Source organism: Sinocyclocheilus grahami, unplaced genomic scaffold (genome assembly GCF_001515645.1).
Source record: "Sinocyclocheilus grahami isolate Dianchi unplaced genomic scaffold, SAMN03320097.WGS_v1.1 scaffold47.1, whole genome shotgun sequence".
Classification (NCBI taxonomy): Eukaryota; Metazoa; Chordata; class Actinopteri; order Cypriniformes; family Cyprinidae; genus Sinocyclocheilus; species Sinocyclocheilus grahami.
Genome location: NW_015505226.1, coordinates 4,133,220 through 4,154,488, shown reverse-complemented (window position 1 = coordinate 4,154,488; position 21,269 = coordinate 4,133,220). Strand labels below are relative to the sequence as shown.

At 38.7% G+C, this 21,269-nt stretch overlaps 1 protein-coding gene across 7 annotated transcripts in view; it reads right to left on the bottom strand.

The window, feature by feature from the left end:
• LOC107582762 (inactive ubiquitin carboxyl-terminal hydrolase 54-like) overlaps positions 1–21,269 on the bottom strand; it is a 187,014-nt gene that overhangs the window by 83,493 nt on the left and 82,252 nt on the right. For 4 of the 7 annotated variants that reach the window (XM_016268753.1, XM_016268750.1, XM_016268751.1 and 1 more), the window contains 7 exons: positions 11,959–12,072; positions 11,785–11,867; positions 7,392–7,500; positions 4,919–5,065; positions 3,504–3,653; positions 3,240–3,411; positions 143–319 (listed from right to left, as the gene is read on the bottom strand). In XM_016268753.1, the coding sequence (XP_016124239.1) occupies positions 143–319; positions 3,240–3,411; positions 3,504–3,653; positions 4,919–5,065; positions 7,392–7,500; positions 11,785–11,867; positions 11,959–12,072 (952 nt within the window). Of the gene's footprint in view, positions 1–142; positions 320–1,851; positions 2,024–2,115; positions 2,298–3,239; positions 3,412–3,503; positions 3,654–4,918; positions 5,066–7,391; positions 7,501–11,784; positions 11,868–11,958; positions 12,073–20,704; positions 20,861–21,269 lie in introns of those variants that run through there. The other 3 variants (XM_016268755.1, XM_016268752.1, XM_016268756.1) reach the window with 3 other exon arrangements.

The window sequence follows — 21,269 nt, the reverse complement described above, 5'->3', positions numbered from 1 at the left end:
GTATTTTACATTTATGAAAGTTAGAATTTCTTTTTAGTTTCAAACTAGAAAAACATGTGCATTCTAAATCTAAGTTTGATTTAGCATGACGCTTTTGCTAGTGGAATTTATATTAGAGAGCGTGTGTGTTTGTTAAAAGTACCAGCAGTGTCCATGCTGTTCTGGGAACCGTTGCTGTCCTGATTACACACCACAGTTCCCTGAGAGTCAGAAGAGAAATGGGAGGCCATGGACTCATGGTGTGATCGAGAGTGCTTGTAGCTGTAGCTGTCTGTGGAAGAGTCTGTGCGTGTGTCACTTGAAATTGAGGGCTCCCTCCCTGACGACAACAACAACAGCAGAGAGGGCATTTAGAAATAGAGAAAGTTAGCTTCAGCTATCCAACTGCAACTGCTCAAAGGTCAGTTTTTAAAGGGATAGTTCACCCAAAAATTTAAATCCGGTCATTTACTCATCCTCATGTCTTTCCAAACCTGTATGACTTTCGTCCTTCCACAAAATAAGAAAATTCAAAGTATGTTTAGATTGTACTTTTTGATGCAATCATAGTGAATGTGGACTGAAGCGTTCAGGATTCAAAAAAGAATGTTGAAGCTCCATAAAGGTTGTCAATATGATTTGGAACTATATTCCAAAATTTCTAAAGCAATGGTTTTCAACCAGGGGGCCTCAGCAAACTTCCAAGAGGGCCTAAAGATGACTTAGAATGATTTAAAATAAGACAAAACAAGCATTAATAAACAGAAAACAAATACAAAATTAAAGGGGTCGTATGATGTTGCTAAAAATAACCTCGCTTTCACAACAAAACACAGCGTCACACATGGCAGCCTAGAGTGAGCGGCGGCGGCCTAGAGTGAGCAGAGGGCGGCGGCCTAAAGTGAGGAACGGCCAGAGGGCTAGAGTGAGCGGAGGCCGGTGGGCTTGAGAACGGCGCAGGCGGCAGATTCAACGAAGGAGCGTCCGGAGGGCTTGCGGCAACCACATGTGACGACCCTGGGCTGGACTCCGCTTCGTCTACGGTGAAAGCCGATCTGGCGATCCACAGCGCAAAGTTGTTGTATTTCCTCAGCAACCAGCACGGATCAGCTCTAGGCTCTAGGCATGACGAAGGGGATATCGTCCTCTTTTCGAAGGCCAAACAAAATAGTTTCGCTTTCACAACGAATCACACAGTGCCTTCACGACATGGCAGCGGCGGCAACAATACTACAACGAGAATAAAAGTTACGCCTTCTTTCTTTCCGTGAACATTTGACGTAGACATGTGGGAGCGCGTTAGAACGAACCGTTTTAGGTAGGCGTGGCTGACTCTTAACTTTTATAAAGAATAACTCTTTGGATTTGAGACTTTAGTCTTTGCAACTTTACAGATCTTCTTTATGCACCAAGAGCTTGTAACACTCCAAAGAGTAAGGAAAAATTGAAATCGCATCATATGACCCCTTTAAGATATTTCTTTTTTTAATTCGCCCCCTTTGAATTAAAACCTGAATATACTGTATGGGGCCTAATTTTTAACAGTGCTATTTCTAGACCCAGAAAAGTCATAAAAAGATTTTTCATAAAAATCTTAAAGCTCTATGGGCATTTTTAGAATAAAATATTTTATTGTGTAGAAATTGTGAGTAAAATCATTTTAAAAACGGAACGGAAAAGAGCAATCACAATCTTTCAAATTTGCCCTTTTGTGTTTCATGTTTCATATGGATTTGGATTGACTGTATTTTCATTTTTAAGTCAACTATTCCTTTGTCTGTTTCTAAGAATAAGTGATGATAAATAGTATTGTTTCTTTTTTGTTTAACCCTCTATCTCTCCGTCCCACCTCTCACTTCCTCTTAGTCTCACCGGAGTCTTCACTGTCATAGCCGGCCTTGCTGCTGTGGTGCAGGTCCAGCTGTGCTGCCAGCATGTCCTGCGATGACACGGGCGTCCCTCGGGGGTCAGCGTACAGCAGCAGGAGTGGCTGGTAGTGGCCTTTTATACATCTTGATACCACATCCTTCCACTTGGGTCCAATCTGTGATGGTTTGGTACATTCAGAGTCAACCGCACACTCCATTCACAATTAGAAACACTAGAATTAGCTGCCAGAGACAGATGTGTCATTACCTCCTTCACATGTGCGTCATCGAAGTACATCCACTTGCGTATCTTGGTCTGGAAGAAGAAGGTGGAGTAATGCTTGCCGTAGTAGCAAACCATGCCTACAAGGTAGAGCTCCGATTGCTTGGCCCGCTCATCCGTCACACGGTAGAACAGCTGGAGGGCAGGCACATAAAGAGAGAATTGACTGTGAAGACCACACAATCACAAGTGTTAACCCATTCTAACTAAACATTGACTTGTCAGCACTAGCAGAGCTTATTATTTTGTTATAAGATAATACATGTACTTGCTAATTGAATATATACAAAATTAAATAATAATACTTGTAGTTTCAACACAATTTCAACATTTGAGCAGGTAACACAAGTTCATAAGAGGGAATCTCAAAAAAAGTCCATGCAGAACATGGTTAAAAAAATGTATTAAAGAATTGTCTCCCTTTCAATTAATGAGTATGAATTTAAAATAAATTGAGATATAATTGATGTAATTTAAATCTTTAAAAAAAATGTTTTTGCAATTAAAGATAAACTTAACAGTCACATAACAGAACGATTTCATTAGTTTAACACATTGTTTTAGCAACAAAACATAATGATATAATTAATCCGGGCTAATTACACAAATTTATCTCTTGATAGTTCAAAAGACAGGTATAAAAATAGATTTAATAAAATAAAATACAACTTTATAAAAACAAACATAATGCATCATATGACCCCTTTAAGATATTTCTTTTTTTAATTCGCCCCCTTTGAATTAAAACCTGAATATACTGTATGGGGCCTAATTTTTAACAGTGCTATTTCTAGACCCAGAAAAGTCATAAAAAGATTTTTCATAAAAATCTTAAAGCTCTATGGGCATTTTTAGAATAAAATATTTTATTGTGTAGAAATTGTGAGTAAAATCATTTTAAAAACGGAACGGAAAAGAGCAATCACAATCTTTCAAATTTGCCCTTTTGTGTTTCATGTTTCATATGGATTTGGATTGACTGTATTTTCATTTTTAAGTCAACTATTCCTTTGTCTGTTTCTAAGAATAAGTGATGATAAATAGTATTGTTTCTTTTTTGTTTAACCCTCTATCTCTCCGTCCCACCTCTCACTTCCTCTTAGTCTCACCGGAGTCTTCACTGTCATAGCCGGCCTTGCTGCTGTGGTGCAGGTCCAGCTGTGCTGCCAGCATGTCCTGCGATGACACGGGCGTCCCTCGGGGGTCAGCGTACAGCAGCAGGAGTGGCTGGTAGTGGCCTTTTATACATCTTGATACCACATCCTTCCACTTGGGTCCAATCTGTGATGGTTTGGTACATTCAGAGTCAACCGCACACTCCATTCACAATTAGAAACACTAGAATTAGCTGCCAGAGACAGATGTGTCATTACCTCCTTCACATGTGCGTCATCGAAGTACATCCACTTGCGTATCTTGGTCTGGAAGAAGAAGGTGGAGTAATGCTTGCCGTAGTAGCAAACCATGCCTACAAGGTAGAGCTCCGATTGCTTGGCCCGCTCATCCGTCACACGGTAGAACAGCTGGAGGGCAGGCACATAAAGAGAGAATTGACTGTGAAGACCACACAATCACAAGTGTTAACCCATTCTAACTAAACATTGACTTGTCAGCACTAGCAGAGCTTATTATTTTGTTATAAGATAATACATGTACTTGCTAATTGAATATATACTAAATTAAATAATAATACTTGTAGTTTCAACACAATTTCAACATTTGAGCAGGTAACACAAGTTCATAAGAGGGAATCTCAAAAAAAGTCCATGCAGAACATGGTTAAAAAAATGTATTAAAGAATTGTCTCCCTTTCAATTAATGAGTATGAATTTAAAATAAATTGAGATATAATTGATGTAATTTAAATCTTTAAAAAAAATGTTTTTGCAATTAAAGATAAACTTAACAGTCACATAACAGAACGATTTCATTAGTTTAACACATTGTTTTAGCAACAAAACATAATGATATAATTAATCCGGGCTAATTACACAAATTTATCTCTTGATAGTTCAAAAGACAGGTATAAAAATAGATTTAATAAAATAAAATACAACTTTATAAAAACAAACATAATTTTTTTTTATTTATTGACTACATAATACATGTCATGGAGTAAACAATAACATTTTGGAAAATTAAGTGTTCTTATTACTAACATACAGTAAATAATACTTTATTAAATATAAAAATAGCATTAACAACAATTACTGTATAAACAATTTAATACTAATAATAAAAATAAATGTTGCTGTTAATATTTTTATTGTTATTATTATTATTATTATTATTATTACCATTCACTTCCGCTTTGGGTCATTTATTGAAACTCTCTTATGCTCCCCAAGGCTGCATTTATTTGATCAAATCTGTAGTAAAACAGTAATATTATGGAATATTATTACAATTGTTTTCTATTTTAAAATACAATTTATTCCTGTGATGGAAAAGCTGAATATAAGGCAGCCATTACGTCATATGCTGTGTGTATGAAAAAAATTGTTATATTAGTCTTTGAATTTCATTCTATTTTTTGTTCACTTAAATTCAAGTTCTGCATTCCGTGTGACACAGAATGGCACACAACCCTGCTGTAAAGTATGTGAGAATGCTGTAACACTAGTGGGGCCACGGAGATATTGAATGTGACAAAGAGTACACTGTGCTTCCTCCTCTTGTCCTGAACTGTGCATAAGAGAAGGGGAGCTGGAAGCTCAAGGTTACTGTGTTGAAGTGTCAACAAAAAGGAACAATGATAGTGTGCTGTCCGTGAATGCAAGAGTCTTACATCACCCAACCGCAGGCACGTGCCCAGGCTGTGGATGACATCTTCAGCTAGATCAGAGTGATCTGAGTCCCACACCAGGCCAATGCTGATGATCTCCGGGCAGTTCATCAGAACCCGCCGAATCCGCAACACCTCGCCACAGTTACTCTGAAATGAGACAAAAAAAAAAGAGATCGCATGTGCATGTGTGCGAGAGAGAGAAAAGGTGAAGGAGAGATGAAAGGAACACTTCAAACAGGGCAACACGGCCCAGCAGGGCCTTATGTTTGGCACCCAATGTTCTAGCTGTGCTCTTTGAGTCACCGCCCTCTGTCGAGCGCTTTGGCAGGGGTATACGGAAACAAGCTCTGGCGACAAGCACCACTGCCAGCCTGACCCCTTCCCTCAATGTACAAAATCCTAGCCGGGCACTGCCTTTGTGGAACGGGCACCGGGGTGGCAAACAGGCTGGCACCAGACCTGGGCAGGAAGGGATTAGACAAAGAGCCCAGTTCTCTCTCTCTCTCTCTCTCTGCCTCAGTAGCTCCATCACAGACAAACACACACAAGCGAGGCAGCCAATGAACAGCCAGTAGTGGCAGCACTGCTGAGCTTTGGGACAGACACACAGAGTCCCATTAGAGATCATTGTTAGCCTCAGCTCCGCAGTCTGTCCTGCCAAGCGCTGGGAATCCAGACAAACACATGCTTTCAGGGCCAGACGACTAAGCTTCTACAGAGCAGTGACGTTACAGACTAACGATCTCAGTTGCATTTCAATAAAGCCATTTCAGGGAATCGAGAAATGGAAAATCACTGGAAATGAAAGCATGGATTTCAGCTCGAATTAATTTTGACTAATTTCGCTGATTTGGTACAGATCAGACTGTAAAAAGCTGACATGGATTTCTCTGTAAGCACGCTGAATGATGCTGGAGCGTGTTTGGGTTGATGAAATCAGCTGCCTCCTGTGGCAGGGTGAGGGTGCTCAGTGTGTGGTAAGAGCTGATCAGCAGCTGGTGTGTAATAGGGTAGGACCGTGTGTGTACGCGAGTGTGTGTTGGGGGTCTGTCATCTGTAAAGAGGAGAGAAGAAGTGAGCAAAACACTCTCTTGGGCAAAGAACAGACGGTCTTTATGCTTCCACGTAAACAGCAGAGCTTAAAGGAGTATCTGGGTGGCTTGAAAAAGAGTTTATTTTAAAATCAAAATCAAACCAAGTGACACAGATTATTGAAATAATGTAGGCATGAAAGAATTTGATCCAATTTGGATTTGACTGGATGGTTAAAATTAGGCTATTATTTTAAAGGACAATATTACACACTTTCTGGAATACTTTACTTTGATTGGCCAAACCAATCAGCTAAACTGTATATTTCACCATTGCCCCAGACATCCGATTTCCAATATTGCTGTAGTATGGAAGACTTGGAGTGACACTTAAAAATAAAATGAAGGAATAAAATATAAATTTTTGTCAGGGTCTGGTGTCTGGTGTTTCTCCCTCTCACCACCAGAGGTCGCCATTTCACATCCTCCCGGACTCCGTTACCTGCACTCCACTCACCTGTTCTCTCATTACCTTATTATTGATTAATTTGTCCCAGCTGGTTTACCTGATTGCCTCTCCCTTATAAGCTCCCTGTGTTTTCTGTTCTGCGCTCGTTTATTTCACATAGGAGTCGGGGTTGCTCAGTTTTTGTCTCGTGGTGTGCTTTGATGTTACTCTGGTTTTTTCCCTCACTCGAGGTGGTTTCAGTTGTGTTTATTGTTTATTTTTGTGAATTATAAATAAAGACCCCATCTGACTGCACTTGAGTCTTCGCCCCTTGCGAACCGTGACACTGGGTCCAGAGTGGATCTGGCGAGATCATCCTTGGGAGTGACGGTGAGAGGTGATCTGTTTCTCGCCAGAATCCACTCCACAAACACGGCGAAATCCTCTCGAGGACCATCTTCGGACGACGGCGCTCTGCACTCGATATTTAGACTGGCGTCGTCCCGCTCTCAGTTTCCCCGAAGCGGCGGTGCCCGCTCTCAGTTTCCCCGAAGCGGCGGTGCCCGCTCCCGATGTCCCCGAGGCGGCGGTGCCCGCTCCCGATGTCCCCAAGGCGGCGGTGCCCGCTCCCAGTGCCCCCAAGGCGGCGGTGTCCGCCATTACTGGTTCCGGGGAGGCTGGTTCTGCCCTGGGTGCCCATTCCACCGGCTCTGCCCCAGGCCCCGGGTCCCCCGCCACTACACGGACTTGGGCTCGAGGTGGTTTCAGTTGTGTTTATTGTTTATTTTTGTGAATTATAAATAAAGACCCCATCTGCCTGCACTTGAGTCTTCGCCCCTTGCGAACCGTGACAAATTTTTATTCATTCAAATATTAATTCAAAACACCATTAAACTATCTAAAAAACAGATATGGGGATTTTAATGATGTTAAGTATGAAAAACGCTGAGGTAGACAAAACCAGCAGGTAGACGTGTGTGTATGCTATACTCACCGGACAGTTTCGCAGGTCGCCCATGGTGCTGGCGTTGCGGAGAAGCTCTCCAAACATGTCTGGCGTGGGCTTCTCCTTACATTCCAGCATTCGCACAGCTTGGTTACTGCAGCAGAGGGAATAAGAGACAGACTTGTCCTCAAGCACCAGTGTTAACACCACTGAAAGAAAATAAACACACAACTTTATTCCCTAGAAGAAATTAGAAATGAACGTAGCAGCACTCATTTCTCTGTTCCATCTCCACATGGTCTCCATCAGAACAGAAGCCGCAGGCCTGTGCAGAAATCAGCGTACTTTACAGGCTAATGTTTCCTTAAGCTAAGCGTGCTAGCATCCATTTGACATGCAGCATATCTGCACACATGAAGCGTCTGTCAGCTTGTCCGCATGGAGGAAATGTGCCGAGACAGTCCCTTGAGGGCTAAATACAACCTATACGCAGACAATAATTTACATCAGACAGACAGGTCTACCCTTTCTGTAGCTGTCTTACTTTCAGCATTATTCAGTGTGCTTTACTTGGAAAAGATGGTCATACTGAAAAAATAATAATTTAATATGTTCTTTTTCCTGCTAAACATACTGCCCTTTTTGCAATTAAACAGTTAATGTACTGAAATATCCAACTTGACCTTGAATCACACTTCACATTGTTTAGCATGCAGTGTTTATGATCTCAGATTACTGCTCATCATATTCAACACATTAATAATGATGTTAAGAGTGTGGATGGCATCCTCTTTTTTTCTTTTCTGGCATGTTTCCTGCATATCCATCCATCTATATAATCTATCACATGAATTATCATTCGCAGAGTGACACATAATGCACGATTTGCACAAATTATGGTCGATTTACGAACTGCGTGAAAAATACTGATCGATTGTGGTGTCTAAACCACTTTACCTTATTGGTGTGTTGATATAACTATTAAAAAAGTTGCACTATTGTTTAGCATTATAGCTTTATTTATTCAGGTTTCCATTAAATTAGTTATCTATTTATACTCATGAAAGATTAAAAAGTATTGTGTAATTTGCACTGCAATACAGTTCTATGTAAATGTGACCTGACAAACAATTGAATAAACAAACCTTGAATAAAATTATGTACATGATAACAAGTTAACATGCATTTCATTTGGATGTGCAGTTCATTGGAATCCCAAATGTGCCATGCTTGGGAGGATGTGTAGTTTATAGTGTAGGATTGTAAATTAGTTCTTTCAGAATGATAAATGTAAGCCTTGCAATACTGATAAACCTGTCCAATCTGTTTCACAAAAGAGAGGAAAAAAAATCCTATGAGTTCCATTGTCTTCCGTGTTATGTGCGAGCTTGGTTTAGCAGCTTTGTTTCTGGATGAAAAACACCGAGTTAGGATTTTGAGCATATTGCATAGTCTTTGTTTTCTGGTGTGAGTTTGTGTATGCATGTGGAAATGGCTTCCCACTAAGAGTGTCTGTGTTTATATGAAAGCCATCGTGTGAGAATTCAAGGAATGCACACATCCAGGAGTGAAGGAACACACTGTACTATCATTTACTACCACACGGCCACGTGGCAAAGCACACGATTTACTGCGGAGTGAGAGTGTGTGTGAGCGCAAGAGAGGACAGATACTGCACGCTTATGCATGTGTGCAATGCAAAGGCAGCAAACTGTGTGTGAAATGGTAAAGGTTGACATGTATGTAGCCATTCAGAGTAAACTTCTGAATGTGCATGAGCTTCCATTATACACTTTCAGACTTGGAGAATTGTTGTTTTCATATCTGATACTGATATCAATGAGGGATGTCTAAATCTGTTTTTTTTTCTTCAGCCTGTCACAACAGATCTTTGAGTGCTTTTTGTGAGATTTTAACATCCAACTTTTTAGGACTCATGTGAAGTAAAATGATTCTGTATCAATGAAAGCCCTGACCTACATGCTCAGTGATAGCTTAGAAACCTAATAAGTCATAAAATAAAACACAAAATAAGGCAAAATAAAGATGATAAAAGGTTTGTGTGCGTTTGCATAAAAAATACATTCAATCTTCAAAGTATGATATAAATAAATATTAATGTATTAAATGTATTATCATGCTATCATTTTTTTTGATAAATATATTACATGTATATTACAAATACATAAACAGAAACCGTTTAACCGTCAAACCCACTACTTTTCAGGAAATGAGAAAAACCCTGTAGTTTTTAAATAATTAAATACCACGTCGTCAAAGTGGGTATTGTGGCTTTACATGTGCCTTTACAGTATGTGCAATTATTCTTACAAAATAATGTACCAACTACGTACACATACAGATCGCACAAATCAGGGTCAAACTATTCGATTATTTGGCAATGCATAATAAAACAAGAAAGTGACATTCTGAATCATGTGGGAACCTCAGATGGCCCGAGATGATGATAGGGATTTTTTTCTGATGTCCTATAAAGTGGGCATACTGAAGGGGCCGGGGACAAGATTCCATGGGGGAGTGATGGGTAATGTCCTATCTGTGTCCTCAGTGGTCCACTTTCTCATTGGAGAAATGGTATTATCATGGTCTAAACATCAGATGGGTCGAGGAGCCCTCAGAAAGAAACACAGCAGGTAAGAACGTTTTCAGGAAACTGTAAGAGTACGTGTGTGTGCACATACGTGGGATTTATATGTTGGAACATGGGGATGGATAAAGAGAGAAAAAGTTGTAAAATATGGCAGATGAAGGTTGCACGTGTGTGTAACAATCTATACACTAGAGTGGGAGAATAGGACATGAGGGAGAGGTTTGGGGAGGGCATATTTCCTGTACATAGCTCTAGCAGATGGCTCTCACAGGTCTGATATGTACGGTGACAGCTAATAACCCGTGATATAGAGCCTCATTCCAGCCCAGCAGGTCGGCTTTAGCATTCAGTTGGAGCTGGTGGCTCACTTATAAACCCAATAAACACTGTGGAAGTTACCTTCAGTTCCCAGTCTGATGTGTAAATCGAAACCCTCACTCAACATCAAAGTGACAGGAGCCACAATCATCTGTTTCCACCTCTAAACAGCATACAAACAGTCACACACCCCACTAAGTCCCAATAGATCACCCTTAACAGCAGGAGTATCCATCATTTTTGCAGCACAAGACAAAGTGAACCAAAACACAGTGAATGGCAAGACATAATGTTAGCGGTAGTATGGCCAAATGGTTCAAGATTTGAGGTGGTAACTTGATTGAAAAATTTACACTTAAAGGGGTGCTATTGTCACTGGGCTGTCGAGTAAGACACTTAAAAGTCTTTAAAGTGCTTTTTTCACACTTGTTTTCAAGCACTAAATACACTGTTCAGAAGTTTGTGGTCCATAGGTTTTAGTAATGTTTTTGAAAAAATTCCAAGGCTGAATTTATTTGCTAAAAACTCCAGTAAATACAGGATTATTGAGAAATATTATTGCAATTTAAAATAACCGTTTTGAATTTTCAGCAGCCATTACTTCAGTGTTCAATGTCACATGATTATTCTGAAATCATTCTAATATGCTGATTTGGTGCTTAAGAATTTCGCATTATTATCAATGTTGAAAACAGTTGTGCTTCCATGACATTTTTTTCCAGGATTCTTCGATGAAAAGTAAAAAATTAAATAAAATAAAAAAACAGCTTTTAATTTTAAATAGAAATCTTTTGTAAGAATACAATTGTCTTTACTGTTCAATTTAATGCATCCTTGCTGTCTTTCAAAAAAATTACTTTTGAATGGTAGTGTATATTTTTGCATATTAGAGTATTGTATTCTAAACAAACATGCTAACAATAAAATCACTCAATGTCGCTATTTGAGTGGAGTTGCTGTCTATTGGCGCTTATCCGCTGCGTGGTACGACTCGGCACGGCACGGCTCAGTACGGCACGGCACGGCTCGGCTCGGCTCGCGTTTCCACTGCAGTTTAGTATCGCTTTAGAGTGGGCGGGAAATATTCACATGTCGTTATTGTTGTGCCGCCTCTACTGCCGCGACTCCTGAAAAACTTTTTCATTCCGCGTCGCCCCATCAAGCTCCTGCTGGATCCGCTCCTCTGCTATCAACGAGAGGAACGTCTGTACTTCCTCAACAGACAACGAAACAGCCACTTTTTGGTTGTTAAAAAAGGTGTGCTCGTTCAAAATAGTTGCGTTCGATCCTTCGCTGGCTGTGCTGATTTAAATCTAGCGGTTCTGTTGTGTTTGTGTCGCAAGTTCAGTGACGCAGGTAGTGACGATTCTCTCTGGCCAATCAGTGATCAGCAGAGTTTACACGTCACGTTTTGGTAACTAGTAATTAGTCTAATAATTAGTCTCTATGAGCAGAAACATATGTACTGTATGGATGGTTTCTGTTGATATGAAAACATGGTCCTCCACTTACCAGAGAGAGGTGGTGGAGATGTAGTGCACCATCTGAATGAAGGGGAGAGGATCCGACGTGGCTCCACAATTATTACAAACACACTGGAAGAGAAAGTAAACACACAATTACAATACATGTTAGGCACCACACAAAACGTACAAAAAAAAAAAAAAGATAATTTCCCCAACCAACCTGTTCGAAAAGTGTCATGGCAAACTTCTGATGTGGGATGCAGTGCTTGGCTGTGCAGATGTCCTCCTTGGTCTCATCTGAGATGTGGAAGTGGATCCGCATGAGCAGGTTCTCCTGAAGAAAACCAACACAGAGGGTTTGGATCTTTTCTAGTAAAAGTGAGTCTGTGTGGGTGAGCGCATTGGCTTTCTCATTCCTTTGATCTGGCTCTGATAAACAATTCTGGAACAAGATGTTTAGCTCCAGTGGAATACAGCATGCTGGCTATTTCTGCAGCATTTAAACAGTGAGGCATCTTTGAACGGGTGTTTGTGTATGTGTGTCAGAGCGAGTGAGTTGTGTGGTCCGGCACTTATATTCATTTTTCTCTGTCAGCACTCACTTCACGTTAATCTGATCAAGTGAGAACAACACATCTATTTTTCATAAGAGTCCTTTGGATTCCCTGGCTGAACAAATTTAAAATCAATCGATCACACTGCAAGTTCCTGACAAAGGAATACAGGGTGAATGAGGGAGTGGGAGAGAAAGTGAGAGAGGTGAAAAAGACCATACATCAAATCTCTAGTTCCCTTCCTTTCATCTTGCTAACAGCCATGGACCACGCCAGCAACACCCCTATAACTACCACTGCTGGAGAAACTACTTTAAAAACAAAGCTCCCCAAACTACATGCTACTTTATTTTAATCAAATTAGTTAAAGTACAGTCAAGCTGCCAATTTGAAAAAGAAGCTAGCTACACACAAAAAATTGCTAAGGAACAGCAGCTTCATTAAATCTAAGGCAACAAAATTGTTTATATACAACTATAAAATAATATAAATTACTTGTGAAATCAGAGCACAATTTACCAGGTGCAGAAATATTAAAGGTGACAGCATTACATTTACAAATATGTACACAAGATATAACCAATAAAACCTGAAAACTAATTTATAGGGAAACAGAGTTAGACTGAAGCACCCCTTTGTGCATCAATCGATTCTAAAATTGAATATGGAAATTAATTACAGACACATTGTATGCTGAGAGACCTAATTATTATGAGTTATGAATGTGTACATTTTGGTGATTTGCCTAAATCTGTCTGTCTGTCTGTATAACACTGAAATGAATAACAGCAGCCTATTTTAAGTGCTAGCTAAACTAACACCTTTATTCTCGAAATTATCTACGCACATTGCATTAAAAAGTCCAATTATATTCGATATAACTACTTTAAAAGTACATAACAATGTTATTTTAGTCTTAATTATATTGTATTATAGTATTTATTAATATTTAAAAGTAGCTATTATTTTTAGATTTTTTATTTTTTTATTTTAAAGGCGTAATGAATTGAGAAATCAACTTTTACTTGAGCTTTTGATATATAAGAGATAATCGTACTAAAAGAATATCCTTTAAGTTTCAGAACTGAAAACGTCCTTGTTACTGAAATAAAAGCTTTTATTGACACCAGGCCCAGCTAACGCCAGATCATGGAATGTGCCTGCCTATGACATAATAGATAGGTTAAACACCGCCTCCACAGAAGAATATCAATGCCTAATTGTGTAGCCCCGCCCACTGATTCGCACATGACATAGTAGGGAAATAACATAAGTAATGGCGCTAAACCGGATAGAGCAACCAAGCAATGAGCATGCCGTTAAAGATTGCAAAATATTGTGCAGTGCCTGGTTGTAGAAGAACACAGTCGCTGCATAACCTTCCTTCGGATTCAAATATTAGGAATGCGTGGTTGAAGTTTATTTTTAATGAAGTTTCAGCACACGTGAGTAAAACATTGAGCGTTTGTTCGCTTCATTTCACCGCGGATTCCTTTGTAAACAAGACACAGGTCGACGCTGGATTTGCAGAGAGACTGAGATTAAAAAGCAATGCTGTGCAATCTATATTGGATCCGACAGGAATGGCGCAGCACACTTATGTGAGTAAAAAATATTTGTACTATGTGTCACTATTGCTTTGTTATAGATCGCTTGATATGTCCTGATTATGTGTACGTGTCTAACCAAAGTCACAGAAGGAGGACGTAGCTTGTCAAACAGACACACAGAAAGTTAGTTTACTGTGAAAAACTATTATCCAATCATAGCAGTGGGCGTTTACTTCCATGTCTTCAATGCGGCACGGCCATAAAAATGTGTTTCTCGAGCCGGCCTCAAAACTAGAGTAGAAAATAGCCTATTACTTATTGATTTTGATGTTTTTGATTGTAAAAACCATGCAAACGTCATAAGTGGACCTCACTTAAGACAACAGTATAAAATAATTTAAAAAGCCAGTTTATGACCCCTTTAACTGATTTTAATTTTAATTAATTTTAACGTGAAGCTGCAGTCCGTAACTTTTTTTTGGTTAAAAATGATCCAACATCAATATTTGAGCAAGTACATAACCAGCCAGTGTTCAAAACTATCGCCTTACTTTAGCCCGATTCACAGCGGTTAGCTTATAATGTTTTCTAATTTGAGTGGTACGGGTAGGTTTTCGAGGGAAATTCGAGCATGGCACTGCGTCATAACGTCACGTCTGTAAACATAAAGAAGTTGTCCCGGGTGCTAGGCTATCGCATGTGAGGATCCTGCAGGTGGCCGATCTTTTATAGCCTTTTCTCACAGCAACCAGAATAATTAAATGTATCATATTGATGGCAGATTGTAATCTAGAAAGGATTATGTGTTTATGAAATTAAATTATATTCCAGTTTTAAATGTGCTTCTGATTACAGATAGAATGGGATTACAAAGATTTGTATTTTAAAGAAAACCAGTTCGTTATAATTTTCGAGCATAAAGTTCAAGCATAATTTGCCTTTTGGATTAAAAGATTTTCTTAATATGAAATTCGAAGAGTATGACAATTACATTAGACTGTGCAGAAATTGAATGCTGATGTTGTTAACATTAATCATTTGAGAATAAATTATAACAATAATAATTATTTGAATAGTTTGATGTGATATGAGCTAACCGATCTTTAAATTTAATCACCATTGGTAGCGAGATTTATTGTAATGCTTTTTTCCTCATTTGGTCAGAACAAACGTGGCAGACTTGTTACTTACTTATTCAGATGGCAATATACGTTGAAAATTCTTATGTGGGTCATATTCCAAGATGTAGGCTAGAATCTGTGATTGCTAAGTATAGTAAATATCCACACCGGTGTGGTGACTGACTGCCACACATACACTTCAGAACATTAGATTCGACGTACGGTGCGATGAGCCGTGCTGCCGCACGACCCACGCAAGCTAGATAATTCTGCACACAACTGCAATTCCAGGTTTTCAAACAGAGAAGGCGACAAAGAGGCAAAACTTACAGACTGCAGCATTAAATTTATTTTATTTCAGTTAGTTGCCAAGTCAAGTTTTTTCATTTTTCATCCAAAATTATATTTTATATTTTAATTCAGTTTTATTTCAATTAGCGAAAATCTTGGATGGAAGTGGCATTTATTGTAAAGAAGTAAAGCACAAGATGGTAAAACATTAAAAAAAAGGTTTGTTAGGTTGAATTATATATTGTTCATTAAGACAAAAATATCTGAGACACTTTCTCAATTTCACTCAGCTAGAAAGCTTTGTGTGCAATATTGTAAAAAACAAAACAAAAAAACTAGCATTATGTCATACTACTCTTAGCAAAAAAGTAGTTTTCCATAGGACTTGAAACAGTCAAGCTAGTCACACAACTAAAAAAATATAGGCAAGTTAGTACCACAAGTACTAGTTATCTACTCCCCAACACTAATAACTCTTGAGTTCACCGAGCTTGTAAATAGACTCTTCACATACTGCATTCAAACTAATTTTTCACTCTGAAAAATATCACATCTCACGCCCTTCGCTAGACACTTCTCATTGAGTATCTCACAACAAATCATTAGTGTATGAAGCATTTCATTTCCTGCTCAGATAATAACGCAGCTATTTATGCTGGGGTGCAGATGTGCAGAGGAGCGAGACAGAAATGAAGAGTTGTCATTTAGCTAATGTACTGCCTGTCGTAGAGAGGTCGCATCTAAAAGTGGAGACGAATGGTGCGACGAGCGCTTGGCCCCGTGTCTGTGCCTGCCTCGCAAATGCAGCAGTCAAACAAATGGGAGAAATCATGGCAGCTCCATTCAACAGATCCTCGGCTAAAAATAATGAGCCCTCGACAGAAACAGACCTTTGTTACCGAACTGCAGACGAGGTGCTAATTGAACTAAATAACACTGTGATGATGCTGTCTTTTGTGACCTTATGAGTAAGCACAGCTGCATTCACAGATCTATGGCAGAAAAGCCCTGACATAGACAGTACTGGCTGCATATAAATGGGTATTTAGGATGGAGCCAATCACAGGGTCTCTCGGCGAGCTATCTTGATTGGACAGCTCAGCCGCTTGCTTGTGAATGATCATTCAATTGCTTATTTGCTTAAAAGCAATTATCTGTATTGATGCTCACGCGGTGTGTCCTTTAAGGACATAAATGTGAGATAAACACAATCTATGGTCCTTAATCAGGTCCGGGCCGAATAATCAGGTCTAGGGATTAGAGGAGTGGGTTGAAGAGTGCAGGAAGACCTTATAGAAAGCTTCCATATCCTTAATGATCCTATCCTAGCTCATTTAAAGCAACAGCAGGGCCCATATATATACCTGCCAATTCCTGCTGCCATATGCCTGTAAAGCACATGGCGCCTACAGCCATAAATCTAAATATCCACTTAAAAACAGCTCCAATGAGTGTATGAGCGGTCTACCGTCTACACAGGCAACAACAATGTGTTCTTAGATTCAATATTACAAAGATTTGTATTTTAAAGAAAACCAGTTCGTTATAATTTTCGAGCATAAAGTTCAAGCATAATTTGCCTTTTGGATTAAAAGATTTTCTTAATATGAAATTCGAAGAGTATGACAATTACATTAGACTGTGCAGAAATTGAATGCTGATGTTGTTAACATTAATCATTTGAGAATAAATTATAACAATAATAATTATTTGAATAGTTTGATGTGATATGAGCTAACCGATCTTTAAATTTAATCACCATTGGTAGCGAGATTTATTGTAATGCTTTTTTCCTCATTTGGTCAGAACAAACGTGGCAGACTTGTTACTTACTTATTCAGATGGCAATATACGTTGAAAATTCTTATGTGGGTCATATTCCAAGATGTAGGCTAGAATCTGTGATTGCTAAGTATAGTAAATATCCACACCGGTGTGGTGACTGACTGCCACACATACACTTCAGAACATTAGATTCGACGTACGGTGCGATGAGCCGTGCTGCCGCACGACCCACGCAAGCTAGATAATTCTGCACACAACTGCAATTCCAGGTTTTCAAACAGAGAAGGCGACAAAGAGGCAAAACTTACAGACTGCAGCATTAAATTTATTTTATTTCAGTTAGTTGCCAAGTCAAGTTTTTTCATTTTTCATCCAAAATTATATTTTATATTTTAATTCAGTTTTATTTCAATTAGCGAAAATCTTGGATGGAAGTGGCATTTATTGTAAAGAAGTAAAGCACAAGATGGTAAAACATTAAAAAAAAGGTTTGTTAGGTTGAATTATATATTGTTCATTAAGACAAAAATATCTGAGACACTTTCTCAATTTCACTCAGCTAGAAAGCTTTGTGTGCAATATTGTAAAAAACAAAACAAAAAAACTAGCATTATGTCATACTACTCTTAGCAAAAAAGTAGTTTTCCATAGGACTTGAAACAGTCAAGCTAGTCACACAACTAAAAAAATATAGGCAAGTTAGTACCACAAGTACTAGTTATCTACTCCCCAACACTAATAACTCTTGAGTTCACCGAGCTTGTAAATAGACTCTTCACATACTGCATTCAAACTAATTTTTCACTCTGAAAAATATCACATCTCACGCCCTTCGCTAGACACTTCTCATTGAGTATCTCACAACAAATCATTAGTGTATGAAGCATTTCATTTCCTGCTCAGATAATAACGCAGCTATTTATGCTGGGGTGCAGATGTGCAGAGGAGCGAGACAGAAATGAAGAGTTGTCATTTAGCTAATGTACTGCCTGTCGTAGAGAGGTCGCATCTAAAAGTGGAGACGAATGGTGCGACGAGCGCTTGGCCCCGTGTCTGTGCCTGCCTCGCAAATGCAGCAGTCAAACAAATGGGAGAAATCATGGCAGCTCCATTCAACAGATCCTCGGCTAAAAATAATGAGCCCTCGACAGAAACAGACCTTTGTTACCGAACTGCAGACGAGGTGCTAATTGAACTAAATAACACTGTGATGATGCTGTCTTTTGTGACCTTATGAGTAAGCACAGCTGCATTCACAGATCTATGGCAGAAAAGCCCTGACATAGACAGTACTGGCTGCATATAAATGGGTATTTAGGATGGAGCCAATCACAGGGTCTCTCGGCGAGCTATCTTGATTGGACAGCTCAGCCGCTTGCTTGTGAATGATCATTCAATTGCTTATTTGCTTAAAAGCAATTATCTGTATTGATGCTCACGCGGTGTGTCCTTTAAGGACATAAATGTGAGATAAACACAATCTATGGTCCTTAATCAGGTCCGGGCCGAATAATCAGGTCTAGGGATTAGAGGAGTGGGTTGAAGAGTGCAGGAAGACCTTATAGAAAGCTTCCATATCCTTAATGATCCTATCCTAGCTCATTTAAAGCAACAGCAGGGCCCATATATATACCTGCCAATTCCTGCTGCCATATGCCTGTAAAGCACATGGCGCCTACAGCCATAAATCTAAATATCCACTTAAAAACAGCTCTGTTGCAAAATCCAATGAGTGTGTGAGCTGTGTACTTGTCTACATTGGCAACAACCTTATGTATGATGTGTTGTTAGATTCAGTATGAGCCATTTTTTAACTGTAATTGGTGTGCATGTTACTGTAATATAGCAGTTCTTGAACACAAGAAAACATCTTGTTATTATAGGTAATAAAAACTAAAACTAAATTTTAAAAAATTTCTGAACTGTTAACTGAAATAAAAAGTAACATGACTGGGGAAAAAAACTAAAACTGCACAACTAAATAAAATAGCCAAAATGTATATATATATATATTCTAAAACTATTCTAAAACTTTAAACCTTTAATAACACTAGAACATGCTGAGAAAGTTTACATTGGAAAACATTTTTAAATAACTTTGGATGCTTTAAATAAAATATTAAAAACAAAAACTAAGATTGATAAAGTCAACAAAATTAAACTAAATTGAATAGATACATTAAAAATAAAACAGAAATAAAAACGTAATAAAAAAAAGGCTGAAATACTGAAATGGATCCTCTGATGAGAATGACTTCTTGGATGGGGTAATCCTAAAAATGGGTTGTGACAAGCTCAGTACAAATGTCCAATTAATATATTTTATTCAGCACTTCAAAGTAGTTTGATCTAATTAAAATGGAGTATTTCTTGCAGTATGTGTGTGCTAGGTATCTTCATTGCTTTTTGATTCTCAAGTTGTTTACTTAGTCACATGCTAGCCTCAAACTAATCTGGAATCACCTGTGAGTGGTAGTTAAGCCTCTCTTGCATTTCATTTGACGAATGTGAATGTCTGTTAATGGAATTTTTTTATTAAAAAAAACTTTTTATTGAGCTTGTCAAAACGTATTCTAGAATTGCCTCATCCAAGAAAGATACAGTGGCCCCAAAAAGTTTTTGCACTGAAAAGTTTTGTGCATTACCTAATAAAATATCAAACAAAATGGCATTTTTTTCTTAAAAGAAATACAGCTCTTTTTAAGCTTTTTACATATTAAAACAGATATAATGTTCCAAATTATGATAAAGTATCTTTGGCTTTTCTGCTTGGGGAAATTGGCTATTAAAACCATTAAAATACACCTGGTGGTTAAAAGTCAATGCACTATGGCTCAGAATTGTGAATTCAGTTCTGAGTAAAAAGTCTATTGTCATTTGTTTGCAAATGTGAAATGACTTGATATTTTTGTGACACTTAGACATTTTAAGTGTGGCTTAAGTCTTTAAGCCACTTTTTGTTGCCACTGTATTTACATTTCCGACAAAACATCCTCTATGTTGGAATGCTCTAAACACAGTAAGAATTGACATAAGATCATACTACATGGTAGACTAAATCTGTCTCCCAACAAAGTAAGGAAATATAACCATCCATTACTTTACAGTTAAATATGAATCAACCTCAGACGGTTTTATTTAAAGTCTCGCCGCATTTTCAGAGAATCCTATCAGTCAGTCATTTTGAATCAAATATACTTATCAAAGATGCGCCAACACGTTCTGCCAGAAACGTCACCGAGACACATCTTTTTCAGTGCATAGAGAAATATATGAATATTACAAAAAGTTGTCAAACTTCAGCTGTCTGCTTTCCTCCGGAGTTATTTTCCCTATGCTGCTCAGACTTCATGTTTCCCTTTATACCACTCTTCAAACCACACAAGGATGAGCACAAGCAGCAGTGCTTGAAATTCAACACCTAACGTCTCTGGAATCTAAGATCAAGGTTGACAAAATCCAAGTGAGGAGCGGAAAAAGACAGAACTGGGAGAGGGGATGCGAGGAGAGACTAAAATAGGGTTGAGGAGAGGTGAGAGGAGGAAATGCCTGAGAGAGGAGGTAAGACGGGTAGCTGATCATTGTGTCAGCAAAAACAGAAAAGTAACTTATAAGGAGAAATTGTGGAAAAAAGGGGTGAAATGGGGATAAAACAAAAGTCTTACGAAACACTCGGCCGCGTCGTCCATGATGCCCAGCTGGAAGCGCTGCTCGTCTTGGAAGGTTTTGGCCAGAGCGCTGCGCAGAGCATCCGATGGGAGCACCTTCTCACTGCTGAACTGGAACTGGGCGAAGATGCTCTGAAACCACAAAGGGAAACAGCACCCCAAAGTAAGAACGAGAAACTGATGCAACTAAGACACGCCACAGCACACAACAGCTTTCGTCAGCCTGCCAACTCTCTGTGGAGAGAATATACACATCGAGAGAGGAGGGCTAACATACTCTACTGTAAAAACATTACACTGCAATACAACCAATCACAGACTCTGTTAGAAGAAATCAATAAACGAACACACAGGCTGTTTCAAAACCTAGCGACTTGCCTAATTAGTCCTTAGAAAGCATTTGTATATGACGGCCAAAAATGCAGTCTAGTTATGTAGATCAGCAGAAAACATGCCTGTCATAACATGCCACCAATGCTGTCAAAAAAAGCAGCTTGTAACAATGTACCCAAAAAATAATTAAGAAAAAAAAACATAAAATGTAGTTTAGACAGTAATGTTT